This window comes from Corvus moneduloides, chromosome 3 (genome assembly GCF_009650955.1).
Source record: "Corvus moneduloides isolate bCorMon1 chromosome 3, bCorMon1.pri, whole genome shotgun sequence".
Lineage (NCBI taxonomy): Eukaryota > Metazoa > Chordata > Aves > Passeriformes > Corvidae > Corvus > Corvus moneduloides.
The window spans coordinates 64,619,854-64,641,989 of record NC_045478.1 but is presented as its reverse complement, the minus strand read 5'-3'; the positions used below and the strand labels follow the sequence as shown (position 1 = coordinate 64,641,989).

Here is a 22,136-nt window from a genome sequence, read left to right as displayed (position 1 = left end):
ACATTATGTCAGTCCAGAGAAGATGCTGCAGATGCAGCCACACTGCAAGTATCTGTTTTGAGGAGTGAGTGCTGTTGTCAGTGGCTTCCTGGTACCTGGATCACGAGAGTATAATAAAGTGTTGCACTAAAACCAAAGACAAACCCCACAAGGCTTGGAGTGTTGGCTCCCAGTGTCCCCCAGCAAGCGCCATGGGACACATGGGAGGGCAGAACCACTGCAGTAGCAGGGAATGTGACTGTCTGGTGTGTAATTTCATTAAAAATGCTAACTTAGATTCCCAAGTTCTTACTTTGTGGAACACATGTCTCTTCAGCCTACAGCTCTTCATGGATGGAGAACAGAATGAAGATAACTGTAGCTTTCCATAGAACCTTTTCCTGGGCTGTTTTATTGGACGAATATTCTTTGTTCAGACCCCTGAACATTACACAGTGCCTGATGATGGTGATAGCATTGCTAGCGCAGAAAAAGTTCTCTAATAATAGAGTACCATCAGCTGCAGACATTTAATCCTCTCTTACTTTTCATAGTAGATTGAAAAAAACTAGGAAGATAAGCATTTGTGTTCATGAAGCTGATTTAAAGCAAGAAATGCATTTAAAATATTTTTCACTCTTTTCCCAAAGGCCAGGGAAGCACAAGAGGATCTGGTAAAGACCAAGGAGGAGTTACACCTGGTAATGACTGCTCCACCTCCACCCCCACCCCCTGTCTATGAGCCAGTGAACTACCATGTCCATGACAACTTGCAAGATGAGGGCTCTGAGTACTCTGCCTACAGCGCTGAGTTCTCCAGCGAGGGCATCAGGAATGACCGCAACGAGGAGAAGCGCATCACTGAGGCAGAGAAGAACGCACGTGTACAGAGCCAGCTGAGGGTAAGGCACTGCTTGGAGGAGGCAGAGCAATTGAAACAATCATTCCACTTGGTTAAACACAAAAAGTATGGCAGTTTCTCTTTGTTTACATTTCCTATAGGAAGTTTGAAATAAAGGCAAGGTATATAAAGATTACTCTCATTGCTCAAGCTTTGACATTGCTTAAATCATCCACAGTGTTAATAGAAAGCCTGTGTTGTATCCACGTCACTTCTTTGTCCGGGCATTAACAACTGTCAGGAGCTGAGAGCTTCTCACATCTAACCTGTGTTTAATGTTCTTCATGTTGCAGGCACTGACAGATGAGCTGGCCCAGGCTCGAGATGAGAACAAGAGGACCCAAAACGATATCATCCACTCGGAGAACATGCGCCAGGGACGGGACAAGTACAAGACGCTGCGGCAGATCCGGCAAGGCAACACCAAGCAGAGAATTGATGAGTTTGAGGCAATGTAAAGATGCTTGTAAGAAGACAGGACTGTGGGAAAGGCAGATCTTAATGCTGTGTTCTTGTTTTGGGGTTTTGTTGTATTGGTTTTTTGGTTTGGTATTTTTTTCTCTGAGGAGGGGTCACTGTATGACACTTAACAAATGTTCTCTAAACCCAGAGCTGTTTGAATCTCCCTTTTATTCTCAACCTTCTGTGAAATTTGGTATAGTTTAAAACTTATTGTACCACAGATCCTGGTAACTTGCTCATGCCTTTGCTTAGTGCCAAAAGGCCTTATGTCACATCTCTATTTAAGCAAGAAAATTTTAACAGGCCATGCTTCTATTTAAAGATGTGTGTCCTGTGCAGGTGCTGGATTCAGCCTGGTCTAAAAGATAAGCATCTGTGGGTGAATTTTGTGCCATATGTCTTTTTATTATTAGCTACAGTGTAAAGTATGACAGCTGAGAAGAGAGGTTGTAGAACTTAGGATTTGCAAGCACCTGTATGGGTGTTGTTCCTCCACACACAGGTGCTTGTAGACCCTGTTTTTCCCTTGGTCTTGATGCCCATGTTCCCTCCCCTGCCCCCCCCCCCACACAAAAGAACTGACAACACCTCAGACCTACTTTGTGTAGAAATTAGATATTTTCTGGTTGCTGTTCTCAACTGGAGAAACTGTGCAGTGATGGCTCAGAAGTGGCATAGGGACACTGATACCTTCTTCATGTAACAAGAAGCAAATACTCCTGGAATTTAAGACCACTGTGTTTGCATTCCAGCTTCATTACTGATCACTTATAGTGTAGTATTTATATATATATATATATATATATATATAAAAAACATGCAATACATGAATTGCATTACTAGTTAAAGGGAAATAGTTTTGCTCTGTATATTTTGTTACTTTTCAGATTTAATAAGACTTGCATCTGTAAAAATGCCTAAACAAGACTGTAGTCTGATACAGTGCAACTGATTATTTAGTATAAAGCATTATTTGTAAAGATCTTTTTTTTACTTAATGGAAACTGTTAGATGTACACATGATCCAATATATACAATTTTACTGCACCTATTTTTCTAACAAATTTTCTAATTTTTTTAAATGTTTGATTTAAAGTTTCAGACTCCAAAGATGAAGGGACTGCTTGTTTATATCACAGTTGTATTCTCTCTAGTAGAGAGCATTTCTGTGACCATCCTTCCCCCACTCTCCCCTTTTTCCTTGAAAATCTGTTAGAAAGTGAGATACAGTATGTTGTCACCTTTTCTCTTCCATTTACAATATCTATGCTGCATTATACTTGAGTTGAATCTTGTGTGGGGTGTTTTTTTTATTTGCAGCAGCAACCATCTAAATAAAAGATCTGCAAAGTAACAAAGGTGATGGAGTGAAGTGTTTCTTGTGTGGGGTGTATTTTGTGTAAGTTGTGCTACTGCTTTTTTAGTTCCTGAGCTCAGCTTATGAGTCCCTGTGTCTTTGAATCTCAAATACTTAAAAGCCACACTCACCTAGAAAGGAAGAAGGGGGAATACTTGCAGTAAGGACTGAAAGTATAACTCAGCAGCACTTGGTACAGTTGTACACAAGAAGTTTCTGCTGACTGTAAAGCTATATCCAAGGCAAGGCAAACAGACACAGGAATTTGGCCCTAAGCCTGTTCACATGAAGAAATGAAGAACTTAGCTAAACTCTTGCCATGTGCTGTACAACCCTATGTCTTACAGTGGCAGCTGATAAGAAGGAACTTGTTATGCCCACCCTTATTCCACTGGCTGTGGTCCCACACTGCTACTGACAATTTATACATTTAACTTTCTAAGCACATGCGATAGCACACATTTGAGAGACATGGCCACAGGCCAAAGCTTTTTAGGATCACATGAAATAGTGGCAGTGTAGATAATGCTGAAGCACAGAGACATTAGCATCACCCGTTTGCAGCAAGCAAACAAAGATAAGCTGGTTTTGAATTCCGCGCCTAAAACATCAACAGCAGAGCGAAATAATGTCATTGCCTTGCTGTAACAGTTATTTTTTCTGAAGTAGTCCAAGTTGTGCTTTAAATTAAATTGTAACAGTTCTGCTAGGCCTGGAAATAGAAAGCTGCATATTGTCTGGCTACTGTTGCTTTGTCAGCATAATACATCTCACACTGAGGCTGTCACTCCTGCAGAAACAACATTATCCTTACATTCCAGCTAGAGACAGAGGTTAAAGCCTTAACTTTTGAAGAAATAAAACATTCAGACTCTGACACATGTTCAAATACATAATTCTATTCCCCAAAAACTGGAATAGATGCTGTTGCAGTGTCTGTTTTCCTAGACCTGAAGTGCATGTACTACTTCAGTTTAAAACATCAGATGTGGGGAAAGAAAATTGTTGTGTGATAACCTCTCATGATTTAAAGTTTTCCTTATTTGAATGCAGTACAAGTGTGAAGTCCATCCACGTGTTTGGGTTGCAGAGCACTTCCTGCCATTGGAGCACTGCCTGAGACACAAGGTCCATAGAGCCAAAAAATTCCTCTGCAAGAAAGCAAAAGGAAAGATCACAGAGTTACTTTTCACCTGGCCTTACCCAGCTTCTGGCCAACCCTTTCACGCACTGGTACAGTCATTTCAGCTGTTCTGTAATTCCTAAGGCACTAGTAGCAAAAAACGGTGTTTATACTTTGGAACAATTACTTACATCCTGTTAAACTGGAATCACTCTCTGAAGAGTGCAACTTGCAGCAAAGAAAAAGTTTTTGGTTGTATGACTGAAAGCAGAAGAGCAAGTGTGCATGCCCACAAAAGTGCAATTCTGCTAAGTGTCCTGCTTCAGTTCATCTCCACTGACTTCAATGCATTTCCAGGCTTAGGGCTTGGATCACTTACAAGCAGATAGTCCCTGCTCTAGCAGAAAGGCAAATGCTGGATAGGATAAGCAAAAAAAGTTCATGAGGAAGCCTGCAGCATGACATTGAGTTACCATCATTGATAATACTCCTGTAAAGTGCATGCTGATACCAAAACAGCATTTGATCCTTTCCTCTCAAATACTGAAACCCACAGCACTTAACGCACTGGGAGGACAAGGGTGGGAGACTGTAGGGCAGCCTTCAAGGGACAATGCTGCCCTGCTCAACTACCAGTGAAACAGGGCCTAGTCAGTGAGGAGAGGATTTCTCAGACATTGCTCAGCCTTGAGAAAGAAAGCTCACACTTGTGCTAGAGCAGAGGCCAAAACTTCAAACATCCAACAGCCCCTTTGGAGCAAGTTTCACCTCCTGTATTTATTGGATTGGATTGATTTGTGGATGTAAAATAATAACGACAAACATAAGCAAGGTTAGAGTCTATGAGATGATTAGTTCTCCTGCTTCCTTTTGATGAGAAGTTATTTTAAATAAGTCAATTCATAGAAAACAAAGGAATAAGTCTTTAAAAATATGTAGAGCTCTGTGTGAGTTAGAGCCACGCCATTTCTGTGCTTGTCTTAGCATGGCTCTGACCCTAAAAATCACCACACTAACAAATGGCTTTCCTGAAAACTTCCAGTGACAACCTTGATCTTCTGCACAGACCTGAACTGAAGCACCTGCATCAGTCCTTGCAGGATCAGAGCCCAAGACTGCAAGTTGCTTAGGAAAGAGGCTGGGACTGTATGTCTAGGCACATGATAGCAAGCAATAAATAGTACAGTGTGATTATTATTGCTTGGGATATAAACTAAATGAACTTTTTCCCAAATTACTTTCAACTTTCAGTGATAAAGAACTTACTTGCACCAAGCTTGGCTCCTCCTAGGAATTGATCACTTGAGCTGAAAGTTGACTTGTGCCAGACAGTCAGGTGTAGACATGACCGCTGCAGCTGAGCTAGGGTCACACCATCAAAGACAAACAAGTGTTTCCACTGTGGACAGGCTTCTTTCTTCAGGACAGGAGACTTTTGCTTTACCTCTGCTTGGTCTGGAAGGATAAGACAACTTCCCCCAAAAAATAACAGTTCAGCAAGGTTACTGACTTCTCAACCAGAAAATGGAACATTTTCAATAACCAACTAGGGCCCTTTGGTTTGCTTTAGATAGGAAACAAGTTCAGCCTTAGTGCAAGGTAGAACATGGTGCTCTTGTGTTTATTTTGGGACTTGCACCTTTTCCTGCCAGCCTTTAGTGCAGGTGCAAGTAGGCTCTTGTAGTCTGCTTTGACTCTGCTGTCACTGACTGCTGAGGGCATCTTTGCTCTACATGCTGCAACCCAATAGTGCCTGAAACCTGCCTTTCAGGAGATTAAATGCTCACCCATTTCACCAAAGGTGGGTGCCACAAGAGGTGAAATGGCTTTATGAGATGTAAGTTTACCCCAGTATCATACTTCCAGTGGCATCTAATGCCTGACAGCAAGGAAGTAAAATGATCCCACATACAAGCTACTCAGCACACCGAAGAAAAATTCAGTTCCTTCTCTTTAAAATGTCAAGAATGAAGAGGATAAAAGTTTCAGTGTATCCAGAGCTATACTTAATTCTGCAAAGGCACAGCTGAAACTGTGACAACACCCTTTTTATTTGCACCTTTTTTTCCCCTCTCCCCTAATATCTAAGAGCACATACCTAAACTAGAGAACTCCAAATCTAATGTAATAATTAAAATCTAAAGTTCAAGACCAAAAAGGGCAGGTGGGACCTGTCACCACCCTGCAAACTGCTGCTGTTCTGCAGACACCCAAGGGTCACCATTAATAGTAAGTCTGACTAAGAGTGTGGGGCAATGCCACTTTCCCAAGCCAGTCTCCTGCTGAAAACATGTTAATATGTACATTTGCACAGAACACGTGTGACATTCTCTATTTGATGTGTTAGGTCTCAGACATACCCTTTAACAAAGGAGTTCAGCATTCCAGCAGATCTCAGCATGGGCAAGTTCTTGGCTCCAAATATCATAACCTGAAGCTGGCAGTTGAGAACCCCTTGGTCTCTGTTTCCTGAAAAAGGAGCACTTATCACATGAAATGCCCAGTTAGTTCAGCTCATAGCTTAAGGCTGCTAAAAGTAAGTAGGGGAATGCCTAAGTGGCACTACTGAGATAAGGAGTCATAAGGCTGGACTAGGAACATTTGAAAGATTTGAACATTTGTACAGTGAATGATTCACACACAAAGAAAACCAAGCAGTGAGTAGCTGGCTGCTTTGTGATCCCTGTTCCAAAGACAAAGCTTTCTGTTGTGTTTGTGAAAAGTAAACACGGGGCAGTACACACAGAAGCATTTCTCTGGAACAGTCAGAAGCAGGGGAGAGAGCCAAACCCATGGTGTGATACTGCTCCACTCACAGATCGAGGGACAGAGCAGAGACCCAAAACAGGTGGGCATAGGGAAGCTGGTAACTTTAGGGTCATTTGGTAAAGAAAAGGGAACAAAAATAACAAAACAGCTAATTAGAGCTTCCTATTGGTATGTACCTGCTGCTGTGGTCCTGACACAGAGAGCACTATTAGAGCTCTGAACATCTGTACACCTCACTAAGGTCTAGGGAGGTAAGGAAAAGGACGTTTTCCTATCTCTCCCTCCCAAAGTGTTTATTTCCACCAGCAGGTGCTTGCTCTGACATACTACAGTAATACTTAGTGGTCTGGTACCCCTGCAGATACTTCCCTTCCACTTTTTCCCTAAATTGGCAATCTCTGCCTTGGACAGCAGAACTGCTGTTTCACCTCCAGAATGATCTCTACTGGTAACATCATGACAGGCACAAGTTTGGAAAACAGCTGGATGCATCATACAGCTGCCATTATAATGTACAACTTTTGTTGGCATTAAAAACAACAAATATACAAAAGCTTGAAAATGTTTTGATTTTAAATAATCTAAGATATAAAATACCAAAAAGCACCATTTGCTGTAGTAGTTAAAAAATCCATGCAGGAATATTACATAGACACTTTGCCAGTCCTTCATGGATCTCAATTCCTTTCTAGCCAAAGAATTCACAGAATCATAGAATCATTTATGTCAGAAAAGACCTCTAAGGTCATTAAGAGCAACTGTTAAGCACTCATGTATGCCAAACATTTTATACCTTCAAACTGGAGATTTTGATACTGGGCTGGCACTGACAGCCTTGCAGACACGAGGAGCTCACCGCTGTACTGGATAAGCTCATCTTCAGGCTTCTCAAGCTGAAGAAAGGGACATACAGGAGTCTGCATTATTGCAATCATTCTCTTCCACATCCTTCTCTCAGCTTGTGTTTCCAACATATCTTGCCAATGGGCTGGATTGACAGCATTTTCCCCTCCATAATCTCATAGGGGTGATTTTTCTCATGGCTTTCACTACATCATGCTCTTAAGGTACAACTAAGCACGAAAACTTAAGAGTCACCTTGGGTTTGAGTGGGTACCAGTCCAACAACTGCATCGAGTCCTCTTCGAAATTCCACGCTGCCAGGGGAATCACCACTTCCCCCAAAAACACCCTGTATTTGAGGGCTCCTGCATGCCACACAGAGATCTGAAGTTGCCGACTTCTTAGCTGGGAGTATTCAATCTTGTACTAGAAAGATAAACAGCATTTACAGAGCAATGCACAGGATCAATGCAGGCCCATGCTCATGACCTGCTCCCAGGAAGGCCAGGCACAGCATGACTGAAGGCCTCAGGATGCAGACAGAACCATGTTGTCTGAGTGTGCTTTGCAGCCTGAAAAAACCCCAACTACTTAAATGCTGAATAATGTTCCTTCAAATAGGAAACAACATTCAAGGAATAACTTGACCTGCCTTGCTAAAGTTTTTGATTATTAATTCAGAACTTTAAATAAGTCTTGACCACTTTTGCTGGGGTTTTGGGGGAGTTTTTTTGTTTGGGTTTTTGAGGAGGTTTTTTGTTTGTTTTTTTTTGGCGGGAGCAGGGGAGCTTATGTGTGTGGCTTTGTTGTTTATATATATGTATATATTTCTGTTTATACTCCCAATAGAACATGGCTGCTCTGAAAGCCAGTTCAAGATGAAGACATCTAATGATGGTGCTTAAATTCCCACTCTGGTCAGTGGGCATTACTTAAATGCAGTCAGCAGGGGCAAGGAAGCAATTCAGCTGCTCAGTAATTAAAGCCTTGATTCACTCTCCAAACATAGTTAGAGAACCCTTTGAGACATTGCTGGGTATCAAATATACCCACTGAGACTGGCAAACCCAGCCCATAGGTGACCTGCATGGAAAGCTGGAGGCAATGGCACAGGCAAGGAAATCAGTGCCCATATTTAGGCTGCTGAATCACAGGCCGGGTGTGGGCTCTGTGGCTGATGACCCTGAGTCACCCTGAGCTCCAGTGACTGCCAAGAGCACTTGCACAGCTCTCACACATGCAGCTACCTTAACCTGCAGCTGAATCCCACCCAGTTGGATCTCAGTGTCATGATGGGAGTTTACCTGCAGTAGTGCTGTGCACTTTTGACCATTTTTGCTACTCTGGATAAACTAATAATTAAACTACGTTTAAGTATTTCTAAGTAAACACCTTTAGAATTTATGCAGCCAGCTCAGGCATGGTTCTCATTTGCCTTCTATCACTTCTGCATGACTCTGGCATTGAAAAAGGACTACAAAATTAGGACCAATGATTTCAACTTCTGGCTCTTTTTTTCTCCCAACTTAAACCCTACAGACAGGCTTTGGGCTGTATAAGAACCATATATGTTACAAAAATCCTTTTTTGTTATTATGAAACTTTTAACTATGGTCTTTACAAACATTCTGCTTGTTTCACTCACTACTGATTCTTGATATTCATACACACCAAGAGTTGGGGGTAACACTGAAACTTTTGTGTAGTTCAAGAAGCAACACTACAAGTTTGCCCCTCCACTAACTTTCTTTTATCTCTTCCAAGACAATATATTACTGAAGAACTCATCATCTTATGTTCTACTGCAGCTCACCACAGCACACAAACACAAAAATGGTTTACAGTGATCTGAGTACAAAAGTGGAGCTGGGAAAGCTGGGAACAACCAACTAATGCAGGCTCTCCCAGCTGACAGTACTCAGCTTCATATTTCATGAAGTGTCTGTGAAGTAAGAATAATGGCTCCCATTTCCTATGCAGAATTCTAACCAGGATGCAAGAAGCAATACTGAGATGCATTAAGGAGCTGAAATCATAACTACCCTTCTCTGGTGGAATTATTAATGTTTGAAATTAGACAGTACAAAGAAATGGCCTGGCATCAGTTGCACAGAGAAAAGGAAGCAGACAATGTTTTAGAGATTTCAGTAGGCATACAGTTAACTGTAGAGAGACACTTCCAGTGGCACTGACCAAAGGGGGATCACTTGAAAGGGATACTTGTGTAAAATTCCAGCTGTTCTGCAATATACCCAAGTTCTGACTGTACAAGTAAAAGCATCTGTGGAAGACACTTTTGCCACAAGGTAAATCAGAACAATACTGGTATTCACTAAAAGTATTCTCTTGAACAAAGGCAGACTTTTCTAATGGTTTGCGACTTACTGTTGCAGCTCCAAAAGCAACTGTTTTATTTAGACAGAAAAACATAATTTTTAAAATTATTATTGTCTGTGACTCCTAAATTTGCCCCAGCAGGTCAGTTTGGAACTTGCAGGGTTGTACCACAGAGAAGCACACTTAGCATGGAATTGCAAACCTTACCTTCAACGTCTCATCAAACTCTGGATCCACTGTGCTCTTTTTGACTGCTGTCTTCCGCTTACTCCAAGGAGATTTATCAGGAAGTAAATAAACCTTAACATACCTTGGAGATAAAAGAGAAAGATACATGGAAAATGATCAGAAGGGGTAGGGAGGATCAAATGAGAAAAACAATTAGATGAGAGGAGATTTTTCTTAATTCTTAAACAACTTTGACTTTGTAAGTTCCCAAGCAATAAAATGACAAAATGTGATTTATATATTTTCTCAATAAAAGCAGCTAGACTTTAAGGATCCTTGTGTACCAAGTTAATGTGCTTCAATTCCATTGTACTTGGGAAAGGATTAGGAACTGAATAGGAATCCTGTTATCATACTCTTGGCTCTGATAAAACAGCCCCCTAAAGAAGTCACCTTGTCAGTTGTAGTGACAGCTTTATAATGAAAAAAACCAGCATATTATGTGCTCAAAAAAATGCTATATATATAAACTCAATCAACTTTAGGGTTACTGCTGCTTATTCATGAAGAAAATCTCATCTTCACAACATCAGGTACCATGTAGAGAAAAAGGCATTATCATATAAATAATACAGAATAATTCATAGGTCTTACAAATGCTAATTGTTCTAATAGTCACTAGAATGAAAATGGGAGATGGTCTAAAGGGCTCAAAATTGCCCTAACATTGATTCAAAGAAAACCAGCCAAAAAATTTCTGGAAGCTGAGTTGGACCAATGTCAAGCACCAATGATTCATACCCAAAGTTTCTCAAGTGTAGGTCAAGTGAACACTAATACTTAAATATTCCCCTCAATATCAGTTCAGTGTGCTGTACTTGTGTTATGGCTTCAAAAGTAAAGAGTTTCAGCAATAGAGAGTTCTCCCAGCTTGTCAGGGAAAGGAGTGGTTGTTTACATAATACAAACCATTTTTAAACTGTAGATATACATATTTCAGATATTATGACTTAAATGAATTTTAAAACAGCCTCTTGATTAACTTACTGGGTAAACAAAATCAGCTGTATCTCATAATATCAGTGCAGAACTTACACATATTCCCTACTTTTTCCAAACTGATCCATAGGTAAAGCTACTTTTTAAAATATACAGGTACTAGAAGATTTAGCTTCTTGTTCTATGAACCTAGATCATTTTAATTAAAACATAGCCAGTCAGACTTCAAACCAGCAAATAAGCTAAATAATTCATCAGGTTTTAAACATCAGTTAAAAGCCTGCTTTTCAGCAAGCACGTCAAATAACTGTGCTGTACTCTTTCAGTTGGCTTGGAAACCAACAGAAATATATGAATATATACCCACAGAGAACATAACGTTTGCTACACAGCACTTCCCACATTTCCCTTCAGGCTTCCTGCAAGTGTTTGCCTGGCTTAATTACCAGGGGACTTAGAGAACCTTGACCCACTTCTGAAGTGCTCCCAAACAGCCCTTCTCCACAGGCTGCTCCTCCAGCAAGGCACTGCTCATCATCAAGCTTGTCTTTATGAATATTCTCTGCAAGATGCACAAAACCCATCATCCTTCTGGGTGAAGGTGACTGCAAGTCCACAATTCCAATGTGGGCACTCAAATGCTCAAATACAGTGAGACAGCAGGGGCAAGAATAGGTAGTTAGGGATTCTACCTGGTGATTTTCTATCAATGGTTACTGCATGGTTAGAGAAGACTCTAGTGATAAAGAGAGAAATCACTAAGGCTTAATCCAACCAAAATTTTCTATGGCATATTTAATCGCAGAAGCAGATATTTGTTCCTCTTACAATGGTACATAATCATTAAACAGCTTTTGATTTTAAAATACATTGCAGCACCTGAAATTTCTACTTTTATCACAGAAGATGGAAGCACCCAAGTAGTACAGCAATCACCCAGTGCCCCACAGCGAGTCAGCAGTCAAATTAGAAACAGGACATCTCATGTTTCAGCCACAACTTAAGAACTAAAATGTGAACAGCTATTCCTGAAGCCCAAAGGTACTCACCAGCAACACACATACCCAACTGCCTGCACACAGGCAGGGAAAGAAAATTCCTAGCAGAAAATAGTCAAAATGGAATAAGCACTAGTATGAAACCTGTTTGTCTTGCAGTGTGTACGTGTGCAAAGCATTGGTGTGTATGCTGGATGTTCTGAAGGTGCCAATTCGGCGTACAATCACATATAAATCTGTTTCACTCCGAACATACGTGAGTATTGTAAAAAGCAGAATATTTTCCTTACATTTCTTCTCCTTCTCTACAGAAATACTTACGGGTTACACTTTTTCTTCTTCTCTTCTCCATAAGCCAGGTTCCTGCATCCCTTGATGCAAACTTCCAAGATGCAAGCTCTGAAGTTGTACTTTAAGGCAAACTCTATTTCTCCTGTGATGTTAGCCTTGCCAAAATTGCCAGACTCAGTGCAAGTGCTGTTAAGACTATACAAACTCCCCTGAGAAAAGACAAATGTCTGGTAAAAGCAGTTTCAGATCAAACAGGAAAAAACATTTATTTCCCTCAATAGCCAGTACCTTTACAGACATGACTGTAAAGCTACTGCAAATCATGAAATTAAAGGTAATCTGTATAAAACATTCCATTGCTTTCATAACATCCCTGAAAATTATGACTGTAATTGCAATTCTACTGCTTTGCCCCCTTCTCTTCAGCAAACTCTCTAGGCTGAGAAAATGCTTGAAGTAACCTCTAGATTTAGAACCTGTCTTTATATAAAACTGCTATGTCACTTCCCATGAGAAAAATGGGGTAAGTATCTGAAACGGAATGAAAACACCCTCTGAAATCTAAAAAACATTAAAAACCCATTGAATTAGACTGCTTTTAATACATAGCTCATAGTAGGGTACATTCATAGTAGGGTACATTCAGTTCTACCATGTATTAGAGGAAATACCAAAGTGGCCTGCACATCCAGTAAATATTTTACAAGATGTCCCAATTCTATATAAAAACGACATACGCTGTATTGCAGACCATTCAAGAGAGACTAAAATATGAATACTTCCTGCTGTTGTATGTGGGTGCATAAAGATGATGTTCCCTAGCTCACCTCAGCCCTTTGTTCTCCCTTCATCTACTTTCACCTTTGGGGCGAAGGTCTGTATGCTTTATGTATGGTCCATCCACACATATAAAGAGTACTTATGTCTAGCATTTACAGAAGCCAGGACACTGCAAAGAAGGAAGAGACTAATCCTTCGTGTGGCCCAGCCCAGACACTTAACTTTAGGGCGCTATCTTGCCTTCACTGTAACAAATTATCAACTCAGAACAGTTTGGTCTCCATTCATTTATAATGATATTCTTTAAGGTGAGCCCTAGAAACTTTTTACACAGCATTTGTCACGAAGGCACCACTGTTGTTGGGATCAGTTTCTCAGCAACACTGCCCTAGATTGCTAAGAGATCTGTGTTAGATCACTCCTCCCCCTGAAAATAAACACCAACCCACAGAGGACTGGTTGACCAAGGAGTTCTGCATTGCACAACCCAGCAGCTACGAGTGCAAAGTAGTGTTTGCAAGATTGTATCTCTCTTCTATGGAGATGCTTTTCTTCCTTTGTACAGCATGCTAAATACTCAATTCACACCAAAAGATTTATTAAAGAGGCTATCTGCTCTCTCTTTTAAGCTCTAAGCAATACACACGTGTCAAAAGAAGGGTTAGAGTGCTTACTGAGGAGGTCAAAAGAAGTGTAAGGACTGCTTTGACCAGATGCTTGTTGCATGTAATATTGCCCCCTCCACAAGACGTGTATCAGTGTAATCAATCTCCCTTGCAGCTTTGTTCAGCTCTGCTCTTTCATTCACTGACATATTTTTATTCACCAGACCAGCAAATGCTTATTTTCCACCAAAATCCTTTATGGCAATGGAATGCAATCAGAGTTTTTTCCTAAGCTCATATGTCCTAAAAAAAAATTCTGCAAAAGTCCCTAATATTTATTCCACAGAACACCCTATTTATTTAGGAAGGCTGGATAGGTGTTATGATTAATGATGTTTGGACTGAATATCATTACATATGCCTCACATCTGATAAGGCATCCCATGGATGGGTGGAAGTCACCCCTTTTGGTTCAGTGAGCAAGGATTTAGCAATGACTTAACATATTGTACTTCTGCTAGCATAACTGGAAGCAATGCCATCTGATGTTTTGGAAGATATATTTTTTATGGAGTTGCCTTCAACATCCAACAATTACCCATAAAGGGAAGTTTAATGCAATTTGACCTCCACCTTTATAAGATAGTAGAAAATATTTCAGTTTTAAGCCTGAGCTTTCTATAGCCCAGCTCAAATGGTTGTCATGAGAATCACAAGTGTAATACAAAACTGTTTTCCATTTGTCAGCTTAACACCTCAGACTCCACAGTGCAGTAAACTATGAGAGAGGACCAAGGCCCCTGTGTGTGTGTTTGCTTCTCTGTCAAGTGAGTAGCCTGGTTTAATTCTGATTCCCTAAGCCATTTTAGCTCCCTCCTTTACAAGATCAGTCACGAATTCTTTGGATACTTCACCTTGCTTAACCTCATCACTAACAGAGAGAAATTAGCTTCCACAGTTAATCATAGAGGCTTTAAAGCATGTGCTGAATTCATTTATAACTGGCTTCCTTCTCTCTCATTTGCAGTATTCAAAATGCCATCCAACAGAAGATGATTCAATGTCATCCCCTAAGCCTATGAACTGCTCCCCTGGCTTCCATCACTGCCATCCTCTTCATTCATTCACATTCTGACATTTGAATTTCCACTGACATTTCCACTACCACAGTTCTTGCAGACTGACAAAACCCTTCTAGTAAATGAAGCTTGAAGAGAAAAAGCCAGATACTAGGTGAGAAAGTACCACATTCATAACCCCAATCCTAATAATCAAATGGGAAGAATGTTAGTTGCATTTGCAAAATTCATAAGAAGCTGTTCTATCAATTATTCATTATCAGTGGATATATCCAGCAATTATCCATTATTAATTTAATTTGCCTTATGCTTCAGAAAGTTCACAGTGTTACTATGAGGACTGTGCCAAAGGCATCAGTCTTTCATCAGATACAAACTCAAGTACAATTCCTCTTTCATTTTGTAATATAATCCAAAATACACCAACATTCTGCACAAGCTTTTATATCTGTTCCCTTTAAACACTACTTCTGTTGTGTTTCACCCTTAACTTACATGTTTTCTGCCATCACAGAAAACTGTATCACTTGTAGGACTGGTTGTCATGTCTTCTTCCTCCTGGCAACTACTTTTGCTCTGAGTTTCACTGTCATTTTGGGCCCCAGTGATGAGCTGTTGCAGACTGGGTGTACTTTTCATCTGTAAGAAATCCAGAAAGTTGGGGTTTTTTTTTTTCTAATTGAAGAAAAATGTCCCAATTTCTTCAGGAAAAAATTCAGTAAATGGCTACAATTGACACTGATTAAGGTCATGCAGGTGGCACACCTTCAAAGATAATGTAGTAACTTAATTTAAATGTTGATTTATAACTCTCTCAACCCAGTTATTGGTACACTCATTATATTAATAATTCTCTAAAATCAACATACCATCAGCTAATCTAAGTATCACAACCACAGTAATTACTAACAGCCATCTACTAATAACACACCAAAAGTAGCAATATACTAATAAAAGTCCTTATTAGGCCTTAACAAAACAGTAATTTTGGAAGAAAAAAATAGTCTTGACTCCAGGAAATTAAAAACTATATTTTGCAATATGCATGACACATGCCTGTGTTTACCTATGCAAGAGTGAACACAAGTGGAAAGAGATTTGAAAATAGAAACAGACTTCCAAGTTCTTATTTAGCTTGACTTTGCTTTGACTAAGTCCATTCACCTTTCCAATTTTCCCATGAAAACCCTGCTAATTTCTGAGAGAGTTATATATATATATATATATATATATATATATATATATAAATCAAAACTCCTTGAGATTTATCTACAGCCACCTCTGTTACCAAGAGCAACAGTTAATGGAATGAAGTGCTGGAACACAAATACACAGGGCTGGAAATATGCTCAAAATATTGGTGCTTCTGGCACACCACTTCCTGGGGATACTACAATCTATGAAAAGTATGTTAACACCTCAATGGATAGGAAAAAAGCAAGGTAAAATTGTATATAGTTAGGATCTAAGAAAATAATTTCTTTCAAAAGGTTTTGTAACAGATTACCTGAAAGACTAAAAAGAGTCTAGTGTGACTGAATCAATAGAAAGGATTAGGACTTCTTTGCATAAAAGAAACAGAAAATGTGAGAGAATCCCTCCTGCACAGTCAACATAAAGCACTAGAGAACGACAACAAGAGATGAGATAATAGATGGAGATTACTTCTGAAAAAAACAGGACGTGCAAAATCCTAACCAGTCTGCTGTTATTAAAACACACGGAAATTGTTATGTCTATTAAGTGTCCTACCTTAAGAATAGATGCAAGAATTAAGTTACCTTGTGAGAGGGAAACAGACAGAAAATGCATTCAGAATACAGCCTCAAAAAAACCCCAAGCAAACCCAAAATAGTATTGCCTATCACAGAAACTGTCTTCTGCTTTATAAAAGCTGAAACACAATCAATTTCACTTGCTAACCAAAACAACCTACTACACACTGAATTTTAGCTTCTACTTGGATCAGAAAGACTTCTCTCTTGTGCAGTACAGAACATAAGAGACTGACAAGGCAACAACAGCTACCAGTGCTAAACTCAGCATCCGGTCACAAGCCCAGGCCAGCTCTAATGTCTGTTTCTGTTGCCACAGGAGAGGTATCCCACAGCTACCAATGCACCACAAACAGCTCCCAAACGTAGCACATGCCTGCTTGTTCCCCCAGTGAGGCAGATATAACTGCACTTCCCTTAATAAACTTAGGGATTCTGATGATGAGAGGCCCTTGAAAACACTATTTATTTCCCAAATCCAGATTTTACACTGGCTGGTACTTCATGCCATTGGATTGGGTTTTTTCACTAATACTGAGGTTAAATATGATCTCTTTCAACTTTAATCTGAAGGAATCAAGTTCTGCACACATCACAAATTTAGAAAGCTTACTTAAAAAACAGACAGTGTTCTCGAGGCTTAAGTAGTGCCTCAGCCTTACACACTGCACATTCGAACTTGTGGTTACAGTTATTACTTCACAGTCATTCCTAAAAGAAAAATACACTATTTCTAGGCAGAAAACCCTCTGCTCTGATTCATTCTCTGAAAATGAAAGTTCTTTCTGGGGTGGAAATCACAACAAGTAATATTTCAACGTGATATTTTCTTATAAATATAATTAGTTGTTTTGCAAGTGTAATTTAAAACAGGTTCTGTCCCATAACTTAAGGCATAGCTCTAGTAAGGATGTAAACAGCTACCCTTCCTAAAGGAAAACAAAGATGAATGACATTTACAAGGAAAAAATCAACAGTACTTCTAGAAAAACTAAAATTCTAGCTTAAATATAGTCCAACTCATTCAAATGATTCAGAGAAATAGTGCTCTGGCACACAAATATTGAAATCTATCTTTCAAAACCTGCAACACAAAGTGTGGACATAAGTCCTAAATCTTTAAATGGGCAATTAAAAACCCATACAAATAATTCGGATTTTTCTGCTAATTAATTACTGAAGGCAAAGACTCCATATCCGTCTTTTAAATGTGGCAGATTGTTTGTGATCACCATGCAATGAAGCCTAGTCTAAATTCCAACTGTAATGTTTTACAACACACCAGAAGAGCAGTGCTCTGCCTGTGGAATAAAGTTAACACCAAAGTGTGGCTTGCTACAATGAAAGCAGCACTCAGGTAACTAATAATTGTTGCCAATTCTGTTGATAATTTAATTGCATACAAAAATACCAGAACTAATTTCACTGAGTTCTCAGACCTTGCTGGGCCAATTCAAACTGCCCAGTCCATGCAGCCTGACATCCTGTCTCTCCCATTTATCAGCACCTAACCCTTCTGAGGAAAGCAAAGTGCACAAGGGAGCTGTGAGTAATGTGTCCCACAAGGTCTGGCCCAAAGCAAGGCCTTTTCTCAGCATCTAATCCAGGCACTTAGCAAACCACATTGACCTCATTCAGATGAACAAGGCAATTCAGTAAGTACCCACTATGTGGAAAACTAAGTATGGACAAAGTTCAGTCACTTGAGAGAGCTGAAAGTGTACAAAACAAAATCTTCAGTGTAACTCTAAAACAGAAATGCGACATCATCTTCAGCCCTGCACAATTTGTAGGAAAACAGATGACTGGATTTTTCTCAAACTTCTCAAGGAAATACTGAAAGCTAGAGACTGTAACCAAAGCAAAAGGAAAAGGGAAGTTGCATAGCAACAAACAGCAATGCTTTCTCCCTGCCAACTTAAAATATGCTCTGAAAACATCAGGATGGATTTGGGATAGTCATAGCTTGTCCTGTTCAGCAGCAAAAGGGGCAGGAAGAAGACAAGACAGAGCACCTCTCTGCAGCCCAACAATCACAGAGCAGGTATCAAGTCAATGTCAAGAGTGTCTGTGAGCACCTAAGAGCAAAATACCCCATCCCCTCAATCCTTCCCTCCCTTTGCAAAAATCTCAGTCTAATATTTCAACTCTGAGCTGAAATCAATTGTGCAGAATCTGTCAAAAACCTTGTGAAGAATCAGAGTTCTGACCACAGTCGGTGAACATCAGCTACATCCTGTTCATAAAATAAATGCAAAATTTCACTGTGTACAGATTGCTCTCACAAATATATTTCACTCCTGAAACAGCTCTTACAGTTACAGACTGTGTATAATAATATGGATACCCTGCTTGTAATGTTGATTGCAGTGTCAGACTGGCTCCTTCTTTGCTTTCTTCTTTCCACATTCTTCCCATAATCTGTGGTTAGGACACACCTGTCAGCCATATCATTCTGGGACTTTGATATTTCTGAAGTGAAAACATAGAGAAAAGTCACTATAACAAACTTTGCAAGCAATGCTATAGATTTATAGGCTAATTCTGTAGCTTTCAAACTGTCATCCTGCACCTTTAGCATTGATCTCCTAACAGTAAGAAAGAGATAGGAAGACAAGTGCTTGTCATATTGTATATAATTATATTTTGCCTCCCTAAATCTTTCATGCTGTTTCAACTGGAAATTATACTCCTTGCTCCCTATCATTATAGCCACTGCAAGGAAATGTAAGCCATCAAATACAGTTTCCTTGCAGAAGCAGCTACTACAGTCCCTATGTATAGTTTGATTTGTAAAGCAGTTTGGTTTGGTTCAGGATAAAAGCAAGATTGTTATAACAACATAAAGCAACACGATAATGAAAAGTAGAAAGATGATCATACTGGGAAATATTTAGAAATGTATCCAAAATATGGGTGACAGGAGGGATAATACACACTGGTCCCAAACAACATATAATTTTAAGAATGTGAATAGCCCTCATTGACTTCAATAACATTACTCATACGGATAAGCTTATGTCCATACTTAAGCACCTTGTTGAATTAGCACTTCAGTAACATGTAGTTTATCGGCAAATAAATCTACAGGACAACTGGATATTTAATGCTCCACTTTTCGCTTCTTATTCCTCAGTGTACACTCAGAACTTCACTTAAAGGGAAGAGCAGCACTCATCCATGACTTCTGAAGTTGAATATGAGCAGGCTTAGCTGCAGATACTTTGTTGTCAATCCCAGATAGATTCTCATGAAGAATTAAAAATTTATAAGTAGTACATGAAATAGCTATCATATGTTTAATTCATACAGAAGAAATAAACACTTCTCTCACAACATGAGCCTCTGTGGAAAAACCTCAGACAGCAGACAGTACAACATTATGGTATTCAAAAACAATGGCACTCAGGTGTGATTTTTAAAGACACTCTGGGTTAGTTTTGTTCTTAGTAGCAATCAGTCCTCAGATGTTTACTGTACTCTGCGTACACCATTAAAGCACCATGTGACCTATTCAAAGGCAAGCTCAATTAAGCCATCTCTGTAAATGAAACCAGGATTTTAACATACACAGTGAAATCAGAGATCATAAAAGAGACCAGAATTGAGAGTTCTAATGGAATAGATACAATCTGAGTAGCTTGACCAGCAGAAGAGGCAGAAACACCAGCTTGCCTCACATTCTCTTAGAATGAACAGGTTACAGAACAGGTTATTGTGGGAAAAAACAAATGTTCAGTTTTCATATCTATTCTTCTTTTGGCTTCTCTACCCAAATGTCAGCAGGACTGACACTCTCTCTAGTGCCAAGAGGAATTTTTCATTGCAAATAAAACTACAACCAGTAATTCATTTTACATTCACCAAATGGCAACCATTGGATTATAATCTCCTCTTGCTGCCAAGCCACACTGGAACAGGAGGTAACAGCACAAAGGAGCAGACTGTACAATGGCAGCTTTGTGCTGCATGCGCTGATCCCTCGTTCCCGCTGCTCTCAGACACACACACACACAGGCTCCAGTGAGAGAGTCAGAGGCAGAACAAGGTTCTCCAGGTTTATTTACTGCAATAAACAAGAGCTGGGTATATTAAATACCTCTGCAAACCAGGACATTTTTGTCAAGATAAGATACAGAGTACTAACTTTAGACACTTGTCACAAAAAACGTTTAACAGCACAGTACCAGGTTTCATTGAGAGGCCATATTGTCTGAAAAATCTGGTTTCTTAAGTCAAGAAACTCAAGTCTTTCTCTCTGTAAGACTTCCTATACTTTTTAATTACTGACTTCAATGATTGCAGCAGCCTGTTATTTTCTCCCAAATTAAACTGCTCCACAGTAACTGAGGATGAGAGCACCTGAGTGGGGTTTCATCCACAGCTGAACTGAACTAAAAACTTGCTTCCATCTCCCTCTGCAACCATTGCTCTGCTCTTCTCCATCCCTAGCTCCTGATCACACGGACCAGCACTCTGTTGCACATGTTCCAACATATATCTTACCTTGAGCCCACACTAAAACAGCAGAAAAGTACCTATGTGTTTTGTCTAGGTTAATGTTCTGCCCTTTAAATTAGCTAAACCAGTTTATAGAAGGTCCCAGATGCTAATTATGGCAGCATAAGGCTAGAAACAGAGAGAGAAGAAAGATGTGAGTGGAGAAGGACCTTCCTTTTGGTAGCAGTGAATTAATAAATCACTCTGCTGCAGTCCTGACAGTCTTTACCAGTAACTGTGGGATATGGCCAGGCTTCAAACTAACAGAAATCTGAATAAATTACTCTGCATCCCATTCTGTGCTGCCAGTATTACTGCCTCCAGTAGTAGTGTCCTACAACACCATATACTTCTGTTTAGGAGCAAGTCACCTATGTCTCTGCATAGCTTTACTGCGTTCACACAGACACAACATTAAATTTGCATAGTTAAAGGGGAATAGGTCTTTAGGATGGGTGGAAGAAGCTCAAGGAAAGATCAAACAAAAGCTAAGAAAAGAGTTAGGGGGAAAGGCAGAAAGGCACAAAAGCCAGATTTGTTCAGGTCTAATCTCACATGTGGGGTTGTGTAAGTTGAAGCTAGCAAGAAAATACTACGGTTTGTTCAAATCCATGCAAATGTGCAAGCCTCTGTAATCCTCCTAAGGCTCAGAGGTTGTTTTCCTCTGGTCACTGATGCCTTTAATTTGTTTTGCACAAAGGATGACCGTCACCAATGTAGTTTGCCTTAGAGGTGCACACACAGTCCTGCACCCCTAGGAACAGCAGGCAGTGCAAGAGAATGGAAGGAACCAAAAGCATCAGAACGGAACAAGAGTTGTTAGGACTGGATAGCACTTAGAAATGTGCACTGAAAAATTCCACACAACTAGACTGAGAAAGAGGAAGGAAGTCCTCATGAATACTGCCAGTTAATGAAAATATTAAACTCCTGTTAAATGATAGACTCTTTGACAGGGTCAGCTGGGGTTCAGCCAGATAACATGAAGATCAGCAATTGGTTATTACTCTAACATGAATTAAATATACTGCATCTGAACACCTGGTGAATTTTAAAAAAAACATTATACAGTCTTTTCACATCTTTACAAGAAAGGTGTTCTGGGTTGATATAATCAGGTTATTTAACAACTGGCAGAATACTAGGAGAATTCGATATACTGTATTATTT

At 39.8% G+C, this 22,136-nt stretch overlaps 2 protein-coding genes across 4 annotated transcripts in view; one reads left to right on the top strand and one right to left on the bottom strand.

Annotated features, from left to right (window-relative positions):
- Window positions 1-2,696, top strand: part of EZR (ezrin) — a 37,617-nt gene extending 34,921 nt beyond the window's left edge. For both annotated transcript variants that reach the window (XM_032101959.1, XM_032101960.1), the window contains 2 exons: window positions 630-881; window positions 1,174-2,696. In XM_032101959.1, the coding sequence (XP_031957850.1) occupies window positions 630-881; window positions 1,174-1,338 (417 nt within the window). In that variant the 3' untranslated portion in view covers window positions 1,339-2,696. The remainder of the gene's footprint in view (window positions 1-629; window positions 882-1,173) is intronic.
- Window positions 2,104-22,136, bottom strand: part of SYTL3 (synaptotagmin like 3) — a 37,109-nt gene continuing 17,076 nt past the window's right edge. For both annotated transcript variants that reach the window (XM_032101957.1, XM_032101958.1), the window contains exons 8-16: window positions 18,814-18,938; window positions 15,187-15,330; window positions 12,258-12,436; window positions 9,979-10,081; window positions 7,690-7,860; window positions 7,385-7,484; window positions 6,183-6,291; window positions 5,089-5,294; window positions 2,104-3,850 (exon numbers count right to left, since the gene is read on the bottom strand). In XM_032101957.1, the coding sequence (XP_031957848.1) occupies window positions 3,720-3,850; window positions 5,089-5,294; window positions 6,183-6,291; window positions 7,385-7,484; window positions 7,690-7,860; window positions 9,979-10,081; window positions 12,258-12,436; window positions 15,187-15,330; window positions 18,814-18,938 (1,268 nt within the window). In that variant the 3' untranslated portion in view covers window positions 2,104-3,719. The remainder of the gene's footprint in view (window positions 3,851-5,088; window positions 5,295-6,182; window positions 6,292-7,384; window positions 7,485-7,689; window positions 7,861-9,978; window positions 10,082-12,257; window positions 12,437-15,186; window positions 15,331-18,813; window positions 18,939-22,136) is intronic.